The sequence below is a fragment of the Lepidochelys kempii genome, chromosome 2, assembly GCF_965140265.1.
Source record: "Lepidochelys kempii isolate rLepKem1 chromosome 2, rLepKem1.hap2, whole genome shotgun sequence".
Taxonomy (NCBI): domain Eukaryota; kingdom Metazoa; phylum Chordata; order Testudines; family Cheloniidae; genus Lepidochelys; species Lepidochelys kempii.
Genome location: NC_133257.1, coordinates 106,240,336 through 106,259,170, shown reverse-complemented (window position 1 = coordinate 106,259,170; position 18,835 = coordinate 106,240,336). Strand labels below are relative to the sequence as shown.

The window sequence follows — 18,835 nt, the reverse complement described above, 5'->3', positions numbered from 1 at the left end:
CCAGATACTCCAGTGACCGCAGTGGAGATTCACCTATTGATACTACCTGAGCAGCTGGCGCCTTGTGCCTTGTTCTGCCTCTATTTTGCTACAGTTGTTCACAATTCATTGAAAGCATCTCATCACGCAACACAGTCCTTTCTAACAGCTTGAACCAATCCATTAAATCTATCCACACATACAGCTCTAAGATTGATCATGAAAAGTCTGTGCTTCTGGGTGAATGTATTACTTTTTAGGATGTCTATTGTTCAGGAGGTTTTCCTCCGCTGCACTTAAAGTTTCTCCCCATTAGGCTGAGGGAAATCAAAATTAAAGTCCTTTCATTGTGAAGGGAAGCTGTTAACTAGGGGCATGCTCCAAAGCCCACTGAAGTTAAATGGGACATATCTGGGACATGCAACATTGCTATGTATTAGTTAGGAAAGCAGTTTTAACTTTGTAACGTAAAAAAAAATGTTGTTTACATGTTTTCCTTTAAAATGAAGAAAATATGTATGGAAGAGAACTTTGTAACTGCCATCAAATTAAGAACATAAGAATGGCCCTACAGGGTCAGACTAAAGGTCCATCCAGCGCAGTATCCTGTCTTCTGACAGTGGCCAATGCCAGGTGCCCCAGAGGGAATGAACAGAACAGGCAATCATCAAGTGATCCATCCCATCGCTCATTCCCAGCTTCTGGCAAACAGAGGCTAGGGACACCATTCCTGTCCATCCTGGCTTATAGCCATTGATGGACCTATCCTCCATGAATTTATCTAGTTCTTTTTGAACGCTGTTATGGTCTTGGTCACAACATCCTCTGGCAAGGAGTTCCACAGGTTGACTGTGCATTGTGTGAAGAAATACTTCCTTTTGTTTTAAACCTGCTGTCTATTAATTTCATTTGGTGACCCCTAGTTCTTGAGTTATGAAAAGTAGTAAACAACTTTAACAAAAACTAAGACAAACATAGGAATTTAATGATCCACTGCTAAAAAGGGTCCCAATTAAAAAATAAATCTTACCATATTTGGGGCTTAGCTCCATCCTCTCCTGGTCATCTATGTTATCTAGGATAGTGTATTTGGTTTTCTTTCGTATCTTTGTCCTCTTTCTGCTAAAAGGAAAGTTACCACCAGTAAATCAAGTTCTCATGCACAGTAAATAAATTCACACACATACACTGAACAGGGACACCCAGAGAGGCCAATTTTCCTCACACCAATTCTATGCAGATATAACTCCACTGATTCCAAGAGTCATTCCTGATTTATACTGATGTAAATGGGAGCAGAATCTGCACCACTGAATACAAGTCCTTCTTTCATATGCAGAAAGTGGGCAAAATTGGGCCTGCTTAACTAGGGAACAGACTTCTATATTACCTAGATATGGGCCTCAGGCACACAGTTTGACTTCAGGACAAAACTTTCCCAAAGCTTAGGGGTGTGTCCAAACCCAGCATTTTGGTTTAGCCCTTACAGAGAGAAGATTTCGGATCTGGATTTTCACCAAGTTTGGTTTGGGCCCATCGCTAACCATAACCAATCAAAATGGAGATTTCCCCTTAGGCATGGAATCCCCCTACTGCTTTGGTCTGCAAAGACAACTGTCTCCTCATTTAAATCCTTCCTCAAGATTCACTTCTCCCACAACGCCTACAGAAACTACATCCCCTATGAATTTATGTAAGCTATTTATCCTCGAAGTTACTTGCTTGTTCACATGGAGGGAAGGGGCTGAATGTCAGAGAGAAGAGTAAGAACACTAGAAGGGAAGTGGAGAACTGCTGCCTGGGGGAAGCTGAGGGGGTTGAATGGTAGAAAGAGGAATGGGGAGGGGATTTTAGCGTGTACAATCAGGGACATAGCTAACAGTAAGTGCATTACTATCACTGATCACATTGCTTGTATGCTGTATCCTTTTCCCACACCTTTCTGCTATCTTTTTTATACTATAAGCTCTTCAGGGCAGGGACCAATCTCCCCTGTTTGATAAGCATGTGGTGGGCACTACTGCAATCTAAATAAATAAACAGTAATAAAAATAACTTGGACTCTGCACCCTCCAGACAGGTTGATTTAATCTGAGATGTCGATAAAGGTATCTAAAAAACAATCCAGTCCCTGGAAGCCATGCCATCATTTTCTTATAAACTCCATGGGGCCAAGGATATCTCCTACCTCTGTCCCCGCGCCCCACTCCACAGTCCCTGCCCCTTCTCTCCATGTCGATTTTAGGACCAGTCAGATATCTCAGACTCTGCAGAGGGTAAGTGAGGACAGAGTCACAGAACCAGCTGAGCCCCAGTTCGATGCAGGAGTTCCACCAGTCCCGGCCACATGCCAGGCTGGGAGGTCCAACGCCAGCCCCCCTTCCCCCCCCCCCCACTGTCAGAGAAAGCAGTCCAAGAGGGACAGCTTTTCAAAAAATATAATATTTGGTAAGTCTCACCAAAATATCATTGTGGGGAAGACTAAACACCCAGACAATTCATTTTTTGTTTCATCAAAACAAACTGTCTCTCTACTGGGCGGTTTGATAAGCAACAAAACATTCAAACCAATGACTCGCACCAGCAAGGACCAAATACACAAATATGTTACTTGGGAGAGAATTACTGATTGTCTTGCTGACGTGATTTATGCTTAAAAGTTAGGTTGACATAGCTATGTCGGTGAGGGGCGAGAAAAAAACCAAAATATCACACCCTGGACCACCATAGCTATGCTAACCTAACCCCCAGGGCAGATGCAGGTATGTCGACAGAAGAATGCTTCTTTGTCCATAACTACTCTCATTCATAGCTACTGCAGTTCCTATACAAATGGGAAAAAAATCCATTCCATCAGAGTAGGCTGCTTTACACTATGGGATTATGCTGGCATAGTGATGCTGATGTAGCTAAATCAGTGTGGTCTCTCTAGTGTAGCCACACCTGAGACTGATAATGAGATCAGAAAAAGCATATTAACAAGCCAGACAAAAAAAAGAGCTGGAAGTGGGGAGAAACTCCTGGGATAGACAGCGTTAGCATACTTTGTATAGACTAGTTTCCCTGGACCTAAGCCAGACCCAACCTGCCAAGCTATGGCCATTCTCCATGAGGTACCCTCTGCTTTAGAGTTTTCTTCCCTCCTTCCGGTCCAAAACAGCCGTAGTTACGTGACCTCCAGGACATATGGCTTTATCTTGGTGTGAGAGACTGAGAAGATTCTAGTGGGAAAATTGTAATGATGTTAAATATGTTTTCAGCCACTGGGCTAGGATATACATTAATTATTAGGTGGAGAGGTGGTGGGTGGTTCCAGCAATGGTCTCTTTTTATAACTATTTTTAAAGTGTGTCAAGGAGCACATCAGGCAAAGGACAGGTCCTACTTCTCAATGGGATAAGTATCTAACCCAAAAGAAAGAAAGAAATCTCTACAGAGGACAGTAGTGTGTGTGAGAAGAGCAGTGTGGTTTAATGCTGAGAAGCTGACTATATGGGTTGGACAGGGTGCAGTGACAATGATAAACACATACTGCAGTGAAAACGATATAACACACATACCTCTTGCAGCAGCAGATGCAGAGCCATGCCAAGCTTACCATGAGCACAACCAAAATGAAAGTGGATACCGTCACGTAGAGTATGCTCCATTCTAGAAAATAAAACAAGAGAGTGATATGCAAAGGTATCATGAATGAAACTGTCTCAATAACTGATCCCATGAGATGAAGTGTGACTTCATTTTTCATTAAGATTGACTGGAACTTGAGAGTTGTTCTCTTAAAATGGAATCTGTAAAAATGACATCACCAGAGTCCCTATTTATCATTGCTGAGATGTAGGCTTCCAGATCAAATAGTCACAATTTGTAAGTAAAATATATTTTTTCTCCTGTCAGCCCAGCAAATTCAGCCTGAGATCTGAAAATCAAACTGGGTTCTTTCCAGCTTGGGCATTTCACCCAAGTGAGGTGTGTACCTTTATGCACCTTCAGTTCAGTACAGCTCTGATAGGGCACATGATTGATGATAGTGTGCTGTTAGAAAAAGAATTCCTTCATATGAAGAACTGAGAAAATAGCATATGGGATCAGGGAGACAAAACAAATATGAAACCCCAGGATCCCATCTTTACAGTCACTCTCTAGGGTATTTATATTTATTATTATTGGAACTCAAGTAGCACTAAGGATCAGTGCTATTTTTGTGGGGAAATTTTTGTGCTAAATTTATTTGGATTTCTGATAGACGATGTACAAATAGGGTTGCTAACCCTCCCAATTTTGCAGGGAGTCTTCCAGAATCAGGGCCTATCTCCCAGAGGCTAGTGAAGCCAAACCAGGAGATTTTAGGTGCTAAAAGTCCAGCAGCGCAGTGGGGCTAAGGCAGGCTTCCTGCCTGCCCTGGCCCTGCACCGCTCCCAGAAGTGACAGGCATGTCCCTGCAGCCCCTGAGGAGGGCAGGGGGTCTCCACTCGCTGCCCGCACCCCGAGCACCAACTCTGCAGCTCCCATTGGCTGGGAACTACTGCCAATGGGAGCTGCGGGGGCGGCGTGTGCAGCACAGGCAGCGTGTAGAACCCCCTGTCCTCTCCCCCCACACATACAGGGGCTGGACATGGTGGCCACTTCCGGGAGCTGTGCGGGGCCAAGGAAGGCAGGGAGCCTGCCTTAGCCCCCACTATACCGCTGACTGGGAGCCGCCAGAGGTAAGCACCTTCTGATCGGAGCCTGCACTCCGCACCCCCTCCTGCACCCCAAACTGGAGCCCCCTCCCCATCCAAACTCCCTCCCAGAGCCTGCACCCCGCACCCCCTCCTGCTCCCCAATGCCTGCCCAAACCTTCCTCCTGTACCCAAACTCCCTCCCTGAGCTTGCACCCCTCACCCCCTCCTGCAGCCCAAACCCCATCCCAGCCCTAAGCCCCCTCCAGGACCCAAACTCCCTCCCAGAGCTTGCACCCGACATCCCCTCCTGCACCCCAACCCCCTGCCCCAGGCTCAGCCCCCCTCCCACACTCCGAATCTCTTGGCCCCAGCTCAGAGCCCACACCCCAAACCTCTGCCCTAGACCAGTGAAAGTGAGTGAGGGGGGGATGGAGTGGGCAGGGCCTCAGAGAAGAGGCAGGGCAAACGGCAGTGCAAGAGTGTTTGGGTTTTTGTGATTAGACAGTTGGCAACCCTATGTACAAACACATGGGTCCAGATTCTGATACCTTTGCTCATGGGGAGTAGTATCTTATTCCTCGAGTGATCCTATAGAAATTAATCAATCAGACTACTTGAGGAGTAATGTATTTCTCAACATAAAAGAAGGAGACTCTGTCCCATGCAATTATTATTGTATTTTGGCTAAACTGATGCTACTAGAAAATTTTAATTAAATTAAGGCTATGAAAACTAAGTACGGTAGAGGAGATTTCAAATAGGATGTCAAAGGGGTATGCCGTGGGTATGCCTAACAGAGAAGTGATAGTCCTGTCAAACAATAAAACGTAAACCAGTGACAAATAAACTGTATTTTCCAGAAGTAACTGTAATACAGGTGAGATAAAGACAATTAAGAAAATGTGAAAGTGGTCAAATAAAAAAGCCAAGTTTTTAAAACTGACAAGGCTGTTTCGTATAAGACACACGCATTTTGTAGATACTGCTACAACTATCTAGGCCATCGTATTAAAACATGATGCACAAAACACATCCGCAAGAAACCGGTGAGGTGTTATCTCTGTGTTGTTCCTCTTAACCTGAGCAAAAAATCAAAAACTCCCAAGCAACAGCAGGTTCAGTACAAGGGTTATCTACGGAAACATCCATCTGGCCCAAAATAATTTCAAAGTGTCAGAAGTAACGTTTAGCTATTTTTATACTTTTCTCCTAAAACCCTTATGCAAAATTTGAAAAAAAATGTTTTAAAATGACAACGTCTAGTATTACTTAGAACAGTGGTGCCCAACCTTTCTGTGGGAATAGCATATTGCTACTCCCAGAAGACTGTGGGGGGCGCCGGACACCCCGCCACTGAAATGCCATCGAGAAGCGGCAGCGGCAAGAAGCGTCGCCACCGAAATGCCGCTGAGAAACGGCAATGCGTCTCGGCAGCATTTTGGCGGGTGGTTCTCCGGCGCCTGCACTCGGCGGCGGCATTTCGGCAGCACGGTGTCCTGCAGGCACACAAAAAAGTCCCGGTGGGCACCATGACACCCGCAGGCACTGCATTGAGGACCCCTGACTTAGAAGATTCTCAATCACTTTAAACTCTCATGCACATCTTCCACAGGATAATATTGCGGGGCTGGACAGCCAGAGAGTCCCCTAATTTTCTTTCATTATTCATTTCCTAATTTTCTCCATTTCCACAAGCAATACAACTCCAACTGTGAGGCGTATTCTTCCTTCCTTCTGTGCATGTAACTGCTAATGCCAGTAATGGGGTCACAGCTCACACATGGAGGTGTCAGGCCTGTGAGATGTCCTGCAAGTTGCCGAGTGCCCTCAACTCTGACTGCAGTTAGTGGTAGTGAGGTGTTCAGCACGTTACAAAATGGAACTCTGACAAACTTTTTTGGGAAAAAAAAATATGTTAGTAAACAGTCAAGAGGGAAAATAATTCCAGAAAATTTGGTCTCCTTTCTCCGATTTACATTAGCAACAGTTTTACCAGGTAACAAAGGTTTATACTAGCTTTACCTCTGTCTTTTTTTTCTAGGCTTAGCCTGTTACATAAAAATAATTTCCCCTTTAAAAAAAGTGGTTACATCAAGGTCAATCCTGCAAGGTGCTGATGTGCTGAGCACTCTGGTCCCATCTGGCAATTAGGCACATGCTTTCAGTTAAGCACATGAGAAGTCCTACTGATGTCAATGAGATTGTTCGTGTGCTTCAAGTTAAGCAGGCCCCTAAGTGTTTTGATGGATCAGGCTAGAGCAGTGGTTCTCTAGCAGGGGTATCTGTATCCCTGGGGGTTCGCAGAGGTCTAGATATTTGCCTAGTTTTACAACAGGCTACATAAAAAGCACTCGCGAAGTCAGTACAACCTGAAATTTCATACAATGACTTGTTTATACTGCTCTATATACTATACACTGAAATGTAAGTACAATATTTATATTCCAATTGATTTATTTTATAATTATATGGCAAAGAGAAAGTGAGCAAGTTTTCAGTAATAGTGTGCTGTGACACTTCTATATTTTTGTGTCTGATTTTATATGCAAGAAGTTTTTAAGTGAGGTGAAACTTGGGGTTGGGGGTAAGCAAGACAAGTCAAACTCCTAAAAGGGCTACTATAGACCGGAAAGGTTGAGAGCCACTGGGCTAGAGTGCTTGGCAATGTGCAGGATGAAGCCCATACACACTTGCTTCTCTCATGTCATATGACTGCATTTCCTTGGTTGGTTGGTTGGTTCTGGAGAACAGTTGTGTGTATTGTTAACTGACTTTCAGCATGCATAATATTCATAGATATGTTTACAGAACTGCTTCACATAGGAAAGGGAAATCATTCTTGGAACATACCACACAATACCATCAAAACTCACCACAATTACTCTCTCCATCATTTAGGTAACGCTGTATCAAGTTCTCCATCCACAGTTGATAGCAAATACAACGCTTTGTGATGGGGTCACAGTGACCATGTCCAGAGCATTTTAAAAGGCAGACTAAGAATAAAATGAAGGTGAAGATAATTACAGTGTAAAAGGGCAACTTGTAATGCACACTCTGTTGAGGCACTAACGTGAGAGTGGTGCATGGTGCATTTCCTGGCCCACAACTCCAGTGCAGAGACTGACAAATGAAAAGGTCACTTACAAATCGAACAGTGGAAATTACACTGATGTGTTTCCATGAATCATTGGTAGACATATGTACCCCAAACCGTTGCTTTTATTAATAAACTGAACCACTGCTGGTTCCTAATCTTCCAGTCATTTGTGGGGTGGTCTGAGTTAGGAAGATTTACTTTAAAGGCACAGGCTGGTGGGCGAGATCGGAAAGATGAAAATATATTATCCAACTGAATAGCCAGCCAGCGAGCCAAAGTTAATTTACTGACACTAGACCTGGAGATCGACCTGAGTCAAGGAGTTCAGTTTTATTTGTTTATGTTTTATTTCTTGGTATTTCTATGGTGTATATTCTCCAGAATACCGGAGTACTTGAGAAATATTAATGTTCCCAGATACCACCATAATGATCATCATACAAATACCTGAAATAAATGTAGCATCAAAACTCCTTAGGGTACAGCATTCACATACTTAAGTTTTAATCATTGTAAATGCACCAAGAGGTAGTGGGTTGTGTGCATTTTATCAAAATGTAGAACAGTCAAAATAAATTACTTTCCAAAAAAATACATAAAACTTGCAGCGGCTTTCTTTTGCCTTAAAACCTGCTATGTGAATAAAAAGTAAGTGACTGCAAATTTGAAAATTATACCTTCAGTTTTCTTCTATTTCAAAGTGAAAAAAAACACCATTTAATTTTTACAGTATAACAGCTGTAGTTTTTTCCTCAGGGAGTAAATTCAAAAATAAACCCTATTAATAAATGACTATTTTAGAGCTACAGCTTATATCTCTCCCCTTGAATTCTGATCCTCAGCAAAAAACTCCCCTTTGGCTATAAATTATAACAAATTCAGATCTGTAATGTCCCAGTGTCATGAAGTGTTCTAATTCCCAGCAGCACTGCAACTTTACAGCAGATTAAAACTTGACTTGAAAGCCCAACCATCATTATGAAAAGATCTCTCATTATGAAGAAATACGAGAGGCCTGTCTACACTAGACTATTTACCACATTAGGGGACTGCGTTATAATACAATGATGGCCTGACCATTTTGCTTGGGGAGGTAGGAACGAATCATATTATAATCCTGTTGGGGAACAGTGTAATAACCTCAAAGGAACCAGGGATATAACACAAATTCTATATTATGGTTACAGCATGGTTTGTCCCATCCAGAGTAAGAACAAACAGTATTATATCACCACTGGGATAGTATAGTGTTACAACATGGTTTCCCAACATGGTACATTTCCTAGTATACAGCAATGAGTCTTAGTTTACAAAATGATTGACAGCCATCATACTCTTTGCCACTTGTATCTTTAAAAGGAAAGCAAGTAACGGGCAAAAATCTGCCCTAGATAACCAGATATTTCAGGCATTATCAGCTTCATCATTCAGAAAACCAAATGCAGAACTGTGTAGAGAGGAAGCTCCGGCACACTGTATACCATGTTGCCTATGCTAATTAACATTCTGATGGCTGTAAAACTCACGAAATAGGAAGCAGCAGGCAGAACATACCAGCTGTGTCAACCCGCAGAACTTTAAAAAGCAGGAAGTCAGCCTTCTCCTTTCGCAGCTGCACATGCAGCATCCGTGCGACATCTGAAGCCTTTATTACTTTGAAAGGGTGCCCATTCTGCACATAGAATACAACCGCTGTGCTGCAGAGAAAACGCACAAACAAAATTAAGATTGATGATGTCCAAGCAGCTAATATTTTTCAATTTGATTGTAAGAGCCCATACTCTGGAAATTAGAAGTTTGGTGTATAGATATTATTTAATCTGCCACTGGGTTAACCAAATTCATCCCAGTGACATGGCCATTGCACTACCATGCAGTTCAGGAGCAGTAACAGTTCTCTAGCTCCTCAGCTTCATGGGAGAAAGCGGAGGAGAGGGGGACACACTCTTCCTTCCCTCGTCTTCCCATTTGTTAAACTTCCAGGCGCACTGCAAAGCCCCCACACCCTTTCCCACAAGCATCTAGGGTCTGATCCAACACCCACTGCAGTCAATGAGAAGACTGGATCAGGGCACTGGGGGATTGGCAATTAAGAGAGAGCCCATCTAAAATCATTGTGTCATGTTATGCTGCATTTGATGGGATGCTTTGGGGTTTTCTTTTGCGGGGGAGGGGAGGGAAAGAGAGAGTCTTTTAATTGGAAATTAGTCATTGGGATTTGAAATATTGTAGTGATGTTATTACATTTTCTAATAGTGTATTTTTAAATTTTGGGAGGTGCATAGAGCTCTGAATAGATGCCAAAAATGATTTTAAAAAAATCAATTAATTAATTTAGGAAGATAGTTGAAAGACTAGTCATCTGAATAGATTCCATCAACTGCATTGTCAGGTCTCAGTAGATGTGCAAGCTACACAGAAATCTGTGGTAGGCTCGGCTGTGTGCAACCATTTCCAGTCTTTTTGCTCTGAATCTGCCACTCAAATGCATCCATTGTATATATGTAGAGTCATGCCAAATTCATGGCCATGAAAAACGCGTCACAGACTGTGAAATCTGGTCTTCCCCCGTGAAATCTGGTCTTTTGTGTGCTTTTACCCTATACTGTACAGATTTCATGGAGGAGACCAGTATTTCTCAAACTGGGGGTCCTGACCCAAAGGGAGTTGCTGAGGGGATCGCAAGGTTATTTTAGGAGGCTCGTGGTATTGCCACCCTTACTTCTGTGCTGCCTTCACAGTTGGGCAGCCAGCAAATGGTGGCTGTTGGCTGGGCACCCAGCTCTGAAGGCAGTGCCCTGCCAGCAGCAGCACAGAAGTAAGGGTGGCAATACCATACCCAGGCCATCCTTACTTCTGCGCTGCTGCCTTCAGAGCTGGGCAGCCAGTGAGTGGCGGCTGCTGACCGAGAGCCCAACTCTGCAGGCAGTAGTGAGGAAGTAAGGGTGACGGTACCATACCCAGGCCATCCTTACTTCTGTGCTGCTGCTGGCGGCGGCTCTGCCTTCAGACCTGGGCTCCCGGCCAGCAGCCGCCGCTCTCCAGCTGCCCAGCTCTGAAGGCAGCCGCCACTGCCCGCAGCCTTGCAGAAGTAAGGGTAGCAGTACTGCAATCCTCCCTACAATAACCTTGTGTCCCCCCCCCACAGCTCCTTTTTGGGTCAGGACCCCTACAATTACAACACTGAAATTTCAGATTTAAATAGCTGAAATCATGAAATTAATGATTTTTAAAATCCTATGACCGTGAATTTGGTAGGGCCCTATATACACACTTCTCCATACTACTCAGAAGCCAGGTAGACTGCTGAGCATGCTCAGTGACCTTCTGCTCATCACTTACCCAGGGGTCCCCAATACTGATTGTGAAAAAGCATCTAAAGCACCCGGGGCATCAAACAGTTGAGAGAGGAAACAAAAAGAAGCTTTGATCACACAGACCTGGCCCAGACAAGTACATTTGCTTAAAGAAACATTTGCTTATTGTGACAGTCTCTCTGTCTCACTCCATCTAGCCTTTGGAAGGACAAAGACAGTAAATGAAACAAAGACATCAAGATAAATAAATGCAGTCTCTTTGAAATAGAGCGAAAGATGCAAAAGAAGTGTCTGCAGGGAGGTTTTTTAAAATGAGGTTCTCGAGTTCCAGATTCCTACTTCAGGGATTTTACCACCCGTAGAAGAACTAATATTGCTAAAGCATATGCTCCAGGGAAATCTCTCTCAACTTCTCTTTACTCTTCCATGCAGCTGCACAAAAAGCTACTAGTTATGAGCTTTGGCAGAGTCAAGAAGAATCACAAAGCTCATTTACTAGTTTTGAAAAGTAAAAATTGTCTTTTGAAATCTAACTGCTGCCATCCTGCAGCCCCACAAAATACTGTCAGTTAAAAAGCCATCTTGAAAGGAAAATCTGCTTATAGTATTTTGCTGGTATAACTTATATCCATTCTTCAAGCAAAATAAGTTATACTGGCAAAAGCACTTTTATGCCAGCATGACTGCACCTATAGTAAGGCTTTTGCTGGTATAGAAATGTTCTCACACACAAAGAAGACCATACCCCTAACTGACATGGCTTAATTAGCAAAAGTTTCTAATGTAGATCTGGCCTCAGTGTAGCTTATTTATTTATAAAATGTATACAAGTCCTATTTCCTTGCACAGAGGTAGTAAAAAATGGCATATAGACATCTCGCTTTTGCAAAAAGCTCACATAAAGCTCAACTGCCCTGTCCCAAGAAGCAACTACATTGGGCTGCCTCTCTCACTGATGCTCCTTTCCCTCCCTCAGCCTCATCACTTTTCACTTGGGAAGCCCCTAGTCCAATACTCCCCCTTGGACTGCAAGATTTGGAAAAGACGATGTGACAATTTTGTGCGGCTTCTCTGCAACGCAAAAGAAACTCAGAAAGGTCTAACAGCCCAGACAAAGAAGAGTGCTTTAAGCTGCACAATATCCTTTAATGACTTTCTGAGTGCAGATACCGTAGTTTCCCTAGGTACTTATACACAAGTGACCCCTAACACGCAACCTGTTAGCATCTATCACAATATTTTAACTTTTCTTTTAGGATGTCACAGGGGAGCTGTCACCTCCATAATCCCACACATCCTGATATCTGAATACCTTAAATCTGAATAGGCTTGTATCTTCTGAACTTTGATGTCTGAATCCAAGACGTTCAGCAGCACTGCTAGCTGTCTCACCAGGGTGTCCTTTTGTTGCTCAGTCAGCTGGCCAGCTCCCACTTGCAAAATCAGCTCCACCAGACCATTTTTTTTAGGGTCTGAGAAAACAAACACACTGTTTTTTCAGAGACAGGCAAATATTTCAGGTTTCAGAGTAACAGCCGTGTTAGTCTGTATTCGCAAAAAGAAAAGGAGTACTTGTGGCATCATGCATCCGATGAAGTGAGCTGTAGCTCACGAAAGCTTATGCTCAAATAAATTGGTTAGTCTCCAAGGTGCCACAAGTACTCCTTTTCTTTTTGCAAATATTTCAGTATTGACTGAAGGGTGTGCTTAGTAACCCAGGTTCCCCTACCCTTGATCGCTATAAGGGAAGGTAATTTGGAAGGGTACTTAGTTAATTTTGAAACATACCAGAATATCTAAGTTTCTATTTCATTACCCTCTACTCCAGTTGGTTACAATCCAGCACTGTTTCTACATACAGGAATGAGAATCAACGAACCTTTACAGCTAATGCCAAGTCTCTTGGGGGTTGGACTAGATGACCTTCTGGGGTCCCTTCCAACCCTGATATTCTATGATTCTATGATTCTTCACCAGCTGTCCTGCAGGGGTTGCTCATGTATAAAGAGACCAGACCCAGTCAGTTAAGTCAGTGGTTCTCAACCAGGGGTACGTGTAGCCCTAGAGATACGCAGAGGTCTTCCAGGCGGTACATCAACTCATCTAAGTATTTGCCCAGTTTTACAACAGGCTACATAAAAGAACTAGCGAAGTCAGTACAAACTAAAATTTCATGCAGACAGTGACTTGTTTATACTGCTCTATATACTATATACTTGTTTATACTGCTGTATGTATTATACATTGAAATGTAAGGACAATATTTATATTCCAATTGATTTATTTTATAATTATATGGTAAACACAAGAAAGTCAGCAAGTTTTCAGTAATAGTGACACTTTTGTATTCTTATGTCTGATTTTATAAGTAAGTAGTTTGTAAGCGAGGTGAAACTTGGGGTAGGCAAGACAAATCAGACTCCTGAAAGGGGTACAGTAGTCTGGAAAGGTTGAAAGTCACTGAGTTAAGTCATAGTGCTTGAGTTCAATGCTTTAAAACATGAGAGTGAACTCACACTCATTTATATGTCATCCATGTAAAAAAAACCCTGATGTCACCTTCTCCTGAGACCGCATTTAGGGAGGGTTTTATCAGTCTTTAAGGCCCAGAGTCAGGAAAAGCAATTAAGCATGTGCTTAAATCCATCACTACTGGGACAGCATGTGTTCAAGTGAGTCTAAATGAGGAACATAAACTTGGGACAGAAAAGTTAGACACATTTTAGAGGCAAATTTAACTCGGTAATTGTAGGTTTTGTTAAATATAATAAGAACATAAGAATGACCATACTGGATCAGACCAAAGCTCCATCTAGCCCAGTATCCTGTCTTCCGACAGCGGCCAATGCCAGGTGCCCCAGAGGAAATGAACAAAATAGGTAATAATATTTTGCCCTTCTATGGAGCTTTACAAACATCACAAGCCTCACAGCAACCCAGGGACATAAGTATTATCCTGATTGTACAGATGAAGAACACATGGCATAGAGGCTAAGTGACTTGGCCACAATCACACAGGAAATCCGTGGCAGAACCAGGATTAGAATTAAGATCTCCCAAATATCCGCCCCAGGCCTTCATCACAAAACTATCCATTCCCAAATAAGTTTTACAAAAAACTTAAAACCAAGAAGAAAAGGAGTACTTTTCTTTTTGCAAAAAGAGACTAACATAGCTGCTACTCTGAAACCTGTCATCTTAAAACCAAGAGGAAACATTCCAATAGAAAAGAAATCTTATTTAAGCAAATGAAGATTCCGTGGAAGCATTTTTTCACCCAAACATTGCAACTGGACATTAGAACCAGGAAGTGTAACTGAGTGGTAAGTGACTAAAAATAAAAGTGAATGGTCTCTTTGCATTGTCCAAAATGATTGAAATGCAGAATTGAAACAAATAATGGAAAATAAGTAATATAGATACGTCTTTCAGTTTTAAAAAACAAAACCTGTTACCTGTAATATAATCAATAAGGCAACTTTTTTTAAACTATGGGGCCTGATTCTCCACTGACTAAAAAGGATGCAAGCATTTATACCTGTGCAAAGTGGACGTACAACAGTATCACCAATGCACGTTGTGACAAAGTTCCTGATCTACCTTGGTGGGTCTTGTGCTTATTGGTGGATTTGCTCGCCTTGGAGCTTCACAGCAGCCCTCAGCCTGGCCGTTTTTCTGAATTCACAGTCCAGGTCGACTCCTCCTGTGTCTAACCAGGAGTTGGGAGGATTTGGGGGGAACCCGGGCCCGCCTTCTACTCTGGGTTCCAACCCAGGGCCCTGTGGCAGGCAGCTGTCTAGAGTGCCTCCTGGAATAGCTGTGCGACAGCTACAACTCCCTGGGCTACTTCCCCATGGCCTCCTTCCAACACCTTCTTTATCCTCACCATAGGACCTTCCTCTTGGTGTCCGATAATGCTTGTACTCCTCAGTCCTCCAACAGTCCGTGTTCTCACTCTCAGCTCCTAGCGCCTCTTGCTCCCAGCTCCTCACATGCACACCGCAAACTGAAGTGAGCTCCTTTTTAAAACTCAGGTACCCTGATTAGCCTGCCTTAATGGATTCTAGCAGCTTCTTGATTGGCTGCAGGTGTTCTAATCAGCCTGTCTTAATTGTCTCCATAAGGTTCCTGATTGTTCTGGAACCTTCCCTGTTACCTTACCCAGGGAAAAGGGACCTACTTAGCCTGGGGCTAATATATCTGCCTTCGATTACTCTCCTATAGCCATCTAGCCCGACCCTGTCACAATGTAAAGGGAGAATTCAGGTGACAGTATTTTACATCCACTTTAAACCGGTGTAAATAACAATGCAAGGCAGTGGTGAATCAGAGCCATGATTTATAACCCGACAGTATCTTGCCAACAGGAAAGAAGAGATGTGGAGGTATACACAGCTTATAGATGACCTTTTAATGATCATACCAGGCCGCACTTCAACAGTAGCAGTGTCAATAGCTGAATCTCCTTTAGCATCTGTGACTTTCAAGTGAAAAGTATAGAGTCCTTCCACAAGATTGGTTAGCTGCAGAACTGCCTCATGGTCTGAGCCATGTATCACATCCTGCAAAAAAAAAAAAAAAAAAAAAAAAAAAGAGACAGCAGCAGAGGGTTATACTCCTTGAGAGGACAGAGGCTTGCAAGCTGTACATCCGTCTAACTGCAGAATGTGAATTCATAGATTCCAGGCCAGAAGGGACCACTGTGATTATCCAGTCTGGGCTCCTGTATAACACAGGCTATTGAGCTTCTCCAAAATAATTCCTAGAGCAGATCTTTTAGAAAAACATCAAATCTTGATTTAATAGTTGTCTGCAATGGAAAATCCACCACAAAGCTTGCCCTCAGACCTTCAAAACAAACAACAAAGGGACCACCCTGAAAGAATCCTTCCCAGAATTCTCAGGGTTTACAATGGACCAGTGCAAGTTTTGGAGGTGTTAATCAGGCTATGTCTACAGTGCAACTGGAGGTGTTATTGCAGTTTGTGTAGACATACCCATGCTAGTTTTAATCTAGTTAGCTCTCTCAAATTAGCAGTGAGGACACAGCACAGTGGGTTTCAGCATGGACTGTACAAGCCACACCGCTGCGCCCCCTCACTGCTATTTTTAGCAAGCTAAGTAGATTAGAGATAGCCCAGGTATGGTATGTCTACACAAACTGCAGATTACACCTCCAGCTGCAGCACAGACGTAGCCTTAGTGCTGTGTACATGCCCATGCAGCGTGGGCACCTTCGATAAAGCTAGTAAAAGGATATTGTGTGTTCAAGGCTGACATACCGTAGTACTTAGATGCACATCTGTTTGAAAATATAAGACTCAGTCTACATTTTTGTTTTTAAATTTTATCCCAATATTCTTAATTCTATCTCCTTGGACTCTAAACAATTCCTCTCCTTCCTTGGTGTTTATGCCCTTTATATGCAGACTGTTGTCATCACTCTCTGTTGTTATTATGCGAAGCCTATTTAGTTCTTTTAATATTCTCACATAAATCACTCCCTTCAGATCCATAATCATTTTGCTCCTCCCACCTCAGTTCCTGCCAATTTGTCACCATCTTTCTGACGCCAAAGAGCTCTGACCCACACTCAACATTCTGGGGGGAGTTCCACCAGTGTCCTATTGAGCTAGATCATCAGCTCTTTGGTTTCTTTGTTATCATCTCACATTGCAAGTTCATATCGGATTTGCTGCCTGCCCTCATTCTTCAGGCTTTATCAGCACTTTTGCTTTACAATGATCTTCCTCCTTTTTGAATATCTGGGTTTCACATTATTTTCCCTCAGGCGCATTAGCTTGTATTTTCCCCAGATGAGTCTCTTTTTACTATCACATGGCCATATTTCTAAGCTCTCTATCTAGTGTCTTTGGCATCTCTGTCATGACTGCTTTGGCCCTCCAAACAGAGTATACTCTGCAAATGTAATTAAAGTGCCATTTACCCCTTGTACCAGTTTATTAATATATAGTTGTGAAATAAAACCAGATGTAACACCAATCCCTATAGCGACTGACTGGGCACATCTGCCAGCATGGTACATTGAAGTCAGAGGGCTTGCATGTATGCAAGAGAGGGCAGATTTTGTCTCCAGTTAAATACTTTCAAAATACTTACACCAGCTGCTGGGCTCTGGCCATCCCGAATCCACAGATATGATACAATCCCTTGGTTGTCAGTAGACCGTGAGCCATCCAATGTAATAGAGTTATTAGGAAGCACAAGAATGTGTTTGCCTCCTGCATGAGCCCGGGGAGGACTGTTGTTTTCTAACCACAAAGACAGTAAAGCAGGAGAGTTTTCTCTCGAAAGGTGCAAGATGTAAATGATACACAATTGCAAACACACACAGCCTCTCCACAGTATAATACTCTGCGTTTCAGACAGCCAAAGACAATGAAAATAATTCTGTTCAAAAGTGTCAGCAAGGGAGTAGGTGAAATTCAGCCCCAGTGAGAGAAGGCCTACGATTCTCCTGAAGTCAATGAAGCAGTTACGGCAGGGCTGAATTTTACCCCAGGATTACTAGAGTCTAGAAAAAGAGCTACATTACTGACAGGATTACTATTGAAGCGTGCTCCCACTTTGAAAAGTGACCCTGTAAATACGGCACTCTGGGGTTCTATATTTATTCTCTCTCAATTTCCAGATTAGATTTTCTCAGTTTACAAAGAAAAAGATTTTTTTTCACAAGTCCTAGCCTCATAAACTCAACTTGGGATCTGAGAGTCAAGCTGGGTTCTTCTCTTCTTGATCATCTTGTACAGCCTTCCAGAGCTCAAATGAGGCCCTCAGGGGCACCTGTGCAGCCATGTTGTCTTCAAACTATGCCCTCAGCAATATCTGTGCAGCTCCTTTGCCTTCTGTGGGTTTGCACAGGTGTCACCGATTGGATGTGTAATTGGAATTTGGTAAACAGTTCTGTTGATGATGCACATGAAGGAATAGAGACCAGATCTTTCCCCCAGCTGTGCTGGTGCTGCAGTGCTAACCAGAGCAAAAAGCATTAAAAACACATTTTTGTTACTAAAGCCAGCTCTGTTGAGTAAGAAGGTGCCATATTTACAGCGTGGAATGGCAGGTAAGGCTACAAACCAAATAACTTGGCAGAATACGCACAAACAAATTTTGTGATAAGGGCCTCAGCTGATTTGCATGCAACAGAACACAGCATCTTTAACAAGGGATGCAAGCCCATGGAGATAATCGGCCCCTAAATATTCAGACCAAGAGGGAACAATAGATGCTGGGATTGGCTACCCCCGCCCTCTGCATCTCCCTATTAAAGATGAATGTAAAGTGGAGGGTGAAGTGTAGATTGCATTTTTCTCCAGAGTTGTACTTTGGCCACTCCTGTTATATAGTGCAGGACAGCAGAAAAACAGCATTGTAACTACAGCAGGGCTTTCTGCGGGGTGAATGTGGGGCAAAACACTGTTTCTCTGTCTCTGTCCTACAGATGAACAAACACATAATTACTGTGAGATTTTAGCTGGAACTTGAGCCTGTGTTTGAGTATTATTTTAACCACACAGGCAGCTGCTGCTAACTTTTTGAGAGTGCAATATTATTCTATTCACGAAGGATACATGCTGAGGTTAACACATTCCCATGGACATTTATTAAACAATTAATAAATATATTTGCATATGTAATTAACTTAAAGAAAGTCCTAGAAGTAACGATATTACAGTCATATAAGAAACAATATCTCTTGATTAGATATTGGTTTTAGTCCAGTAGGTTTCTCCGAGTTCCCTTGAAACCAAATC

The 18,835-nt window shown here is 42.8% G+C and overlaps 1 protein-coding gene across 9 annotated transcripts in view; it reads right to left on the bottom strand.

Moving 5' to 3' along the window:
- Window positions 1–18,835, bottom strand: part of KIAA0319 (KIAA0319 ortholog) — an 83,898-nt gene that overhangs the window by 7,239 nt on the left and 57,824 nt on the right. For 5 of the 9 annotated variants that reach the window (XM_073331871.1, XM_073331868.1, XM_073331865.1 and 2 more), the window contains 7 exons: window positions 17,181–17,332; window positions 15,484–15,622; window positions 12,373–12,532; window positions 9,298–9,440; window positions 7,517–7,639; window positions 3,540–3,630; window positions 1,010–1,101 (listed from right to left, as the gene is read on the bottom strand). In XM_073331871.1, the coding sequence (XP_073187972.1) occupies window positions 1,010–1,101; window positions 3,540–3,630; window positions 7,517–7,639; window positions 9,298–9,440; window positions 12,373–12,532; window positions 15,484–15,622; window positions 17,181–17,332 (900 nt within the window). Of the gene's footprint in view, window positions 1–1,009; window positions 1,102–3,066; window positions 3,201–3,539; window positions 3,631–7,516; window positions 7,640–9,269; window positions 9,441–12,372; window positions 12,533–15,483; window positions 15,623–17,180; window positions 17,333–18,835 lie in introns of those variants that run through there. The other 4 variants (XM_073331866.1, XM_073331870.1, XM_073331872.1 and 1 more) reach the window with 3 other exon arrangements.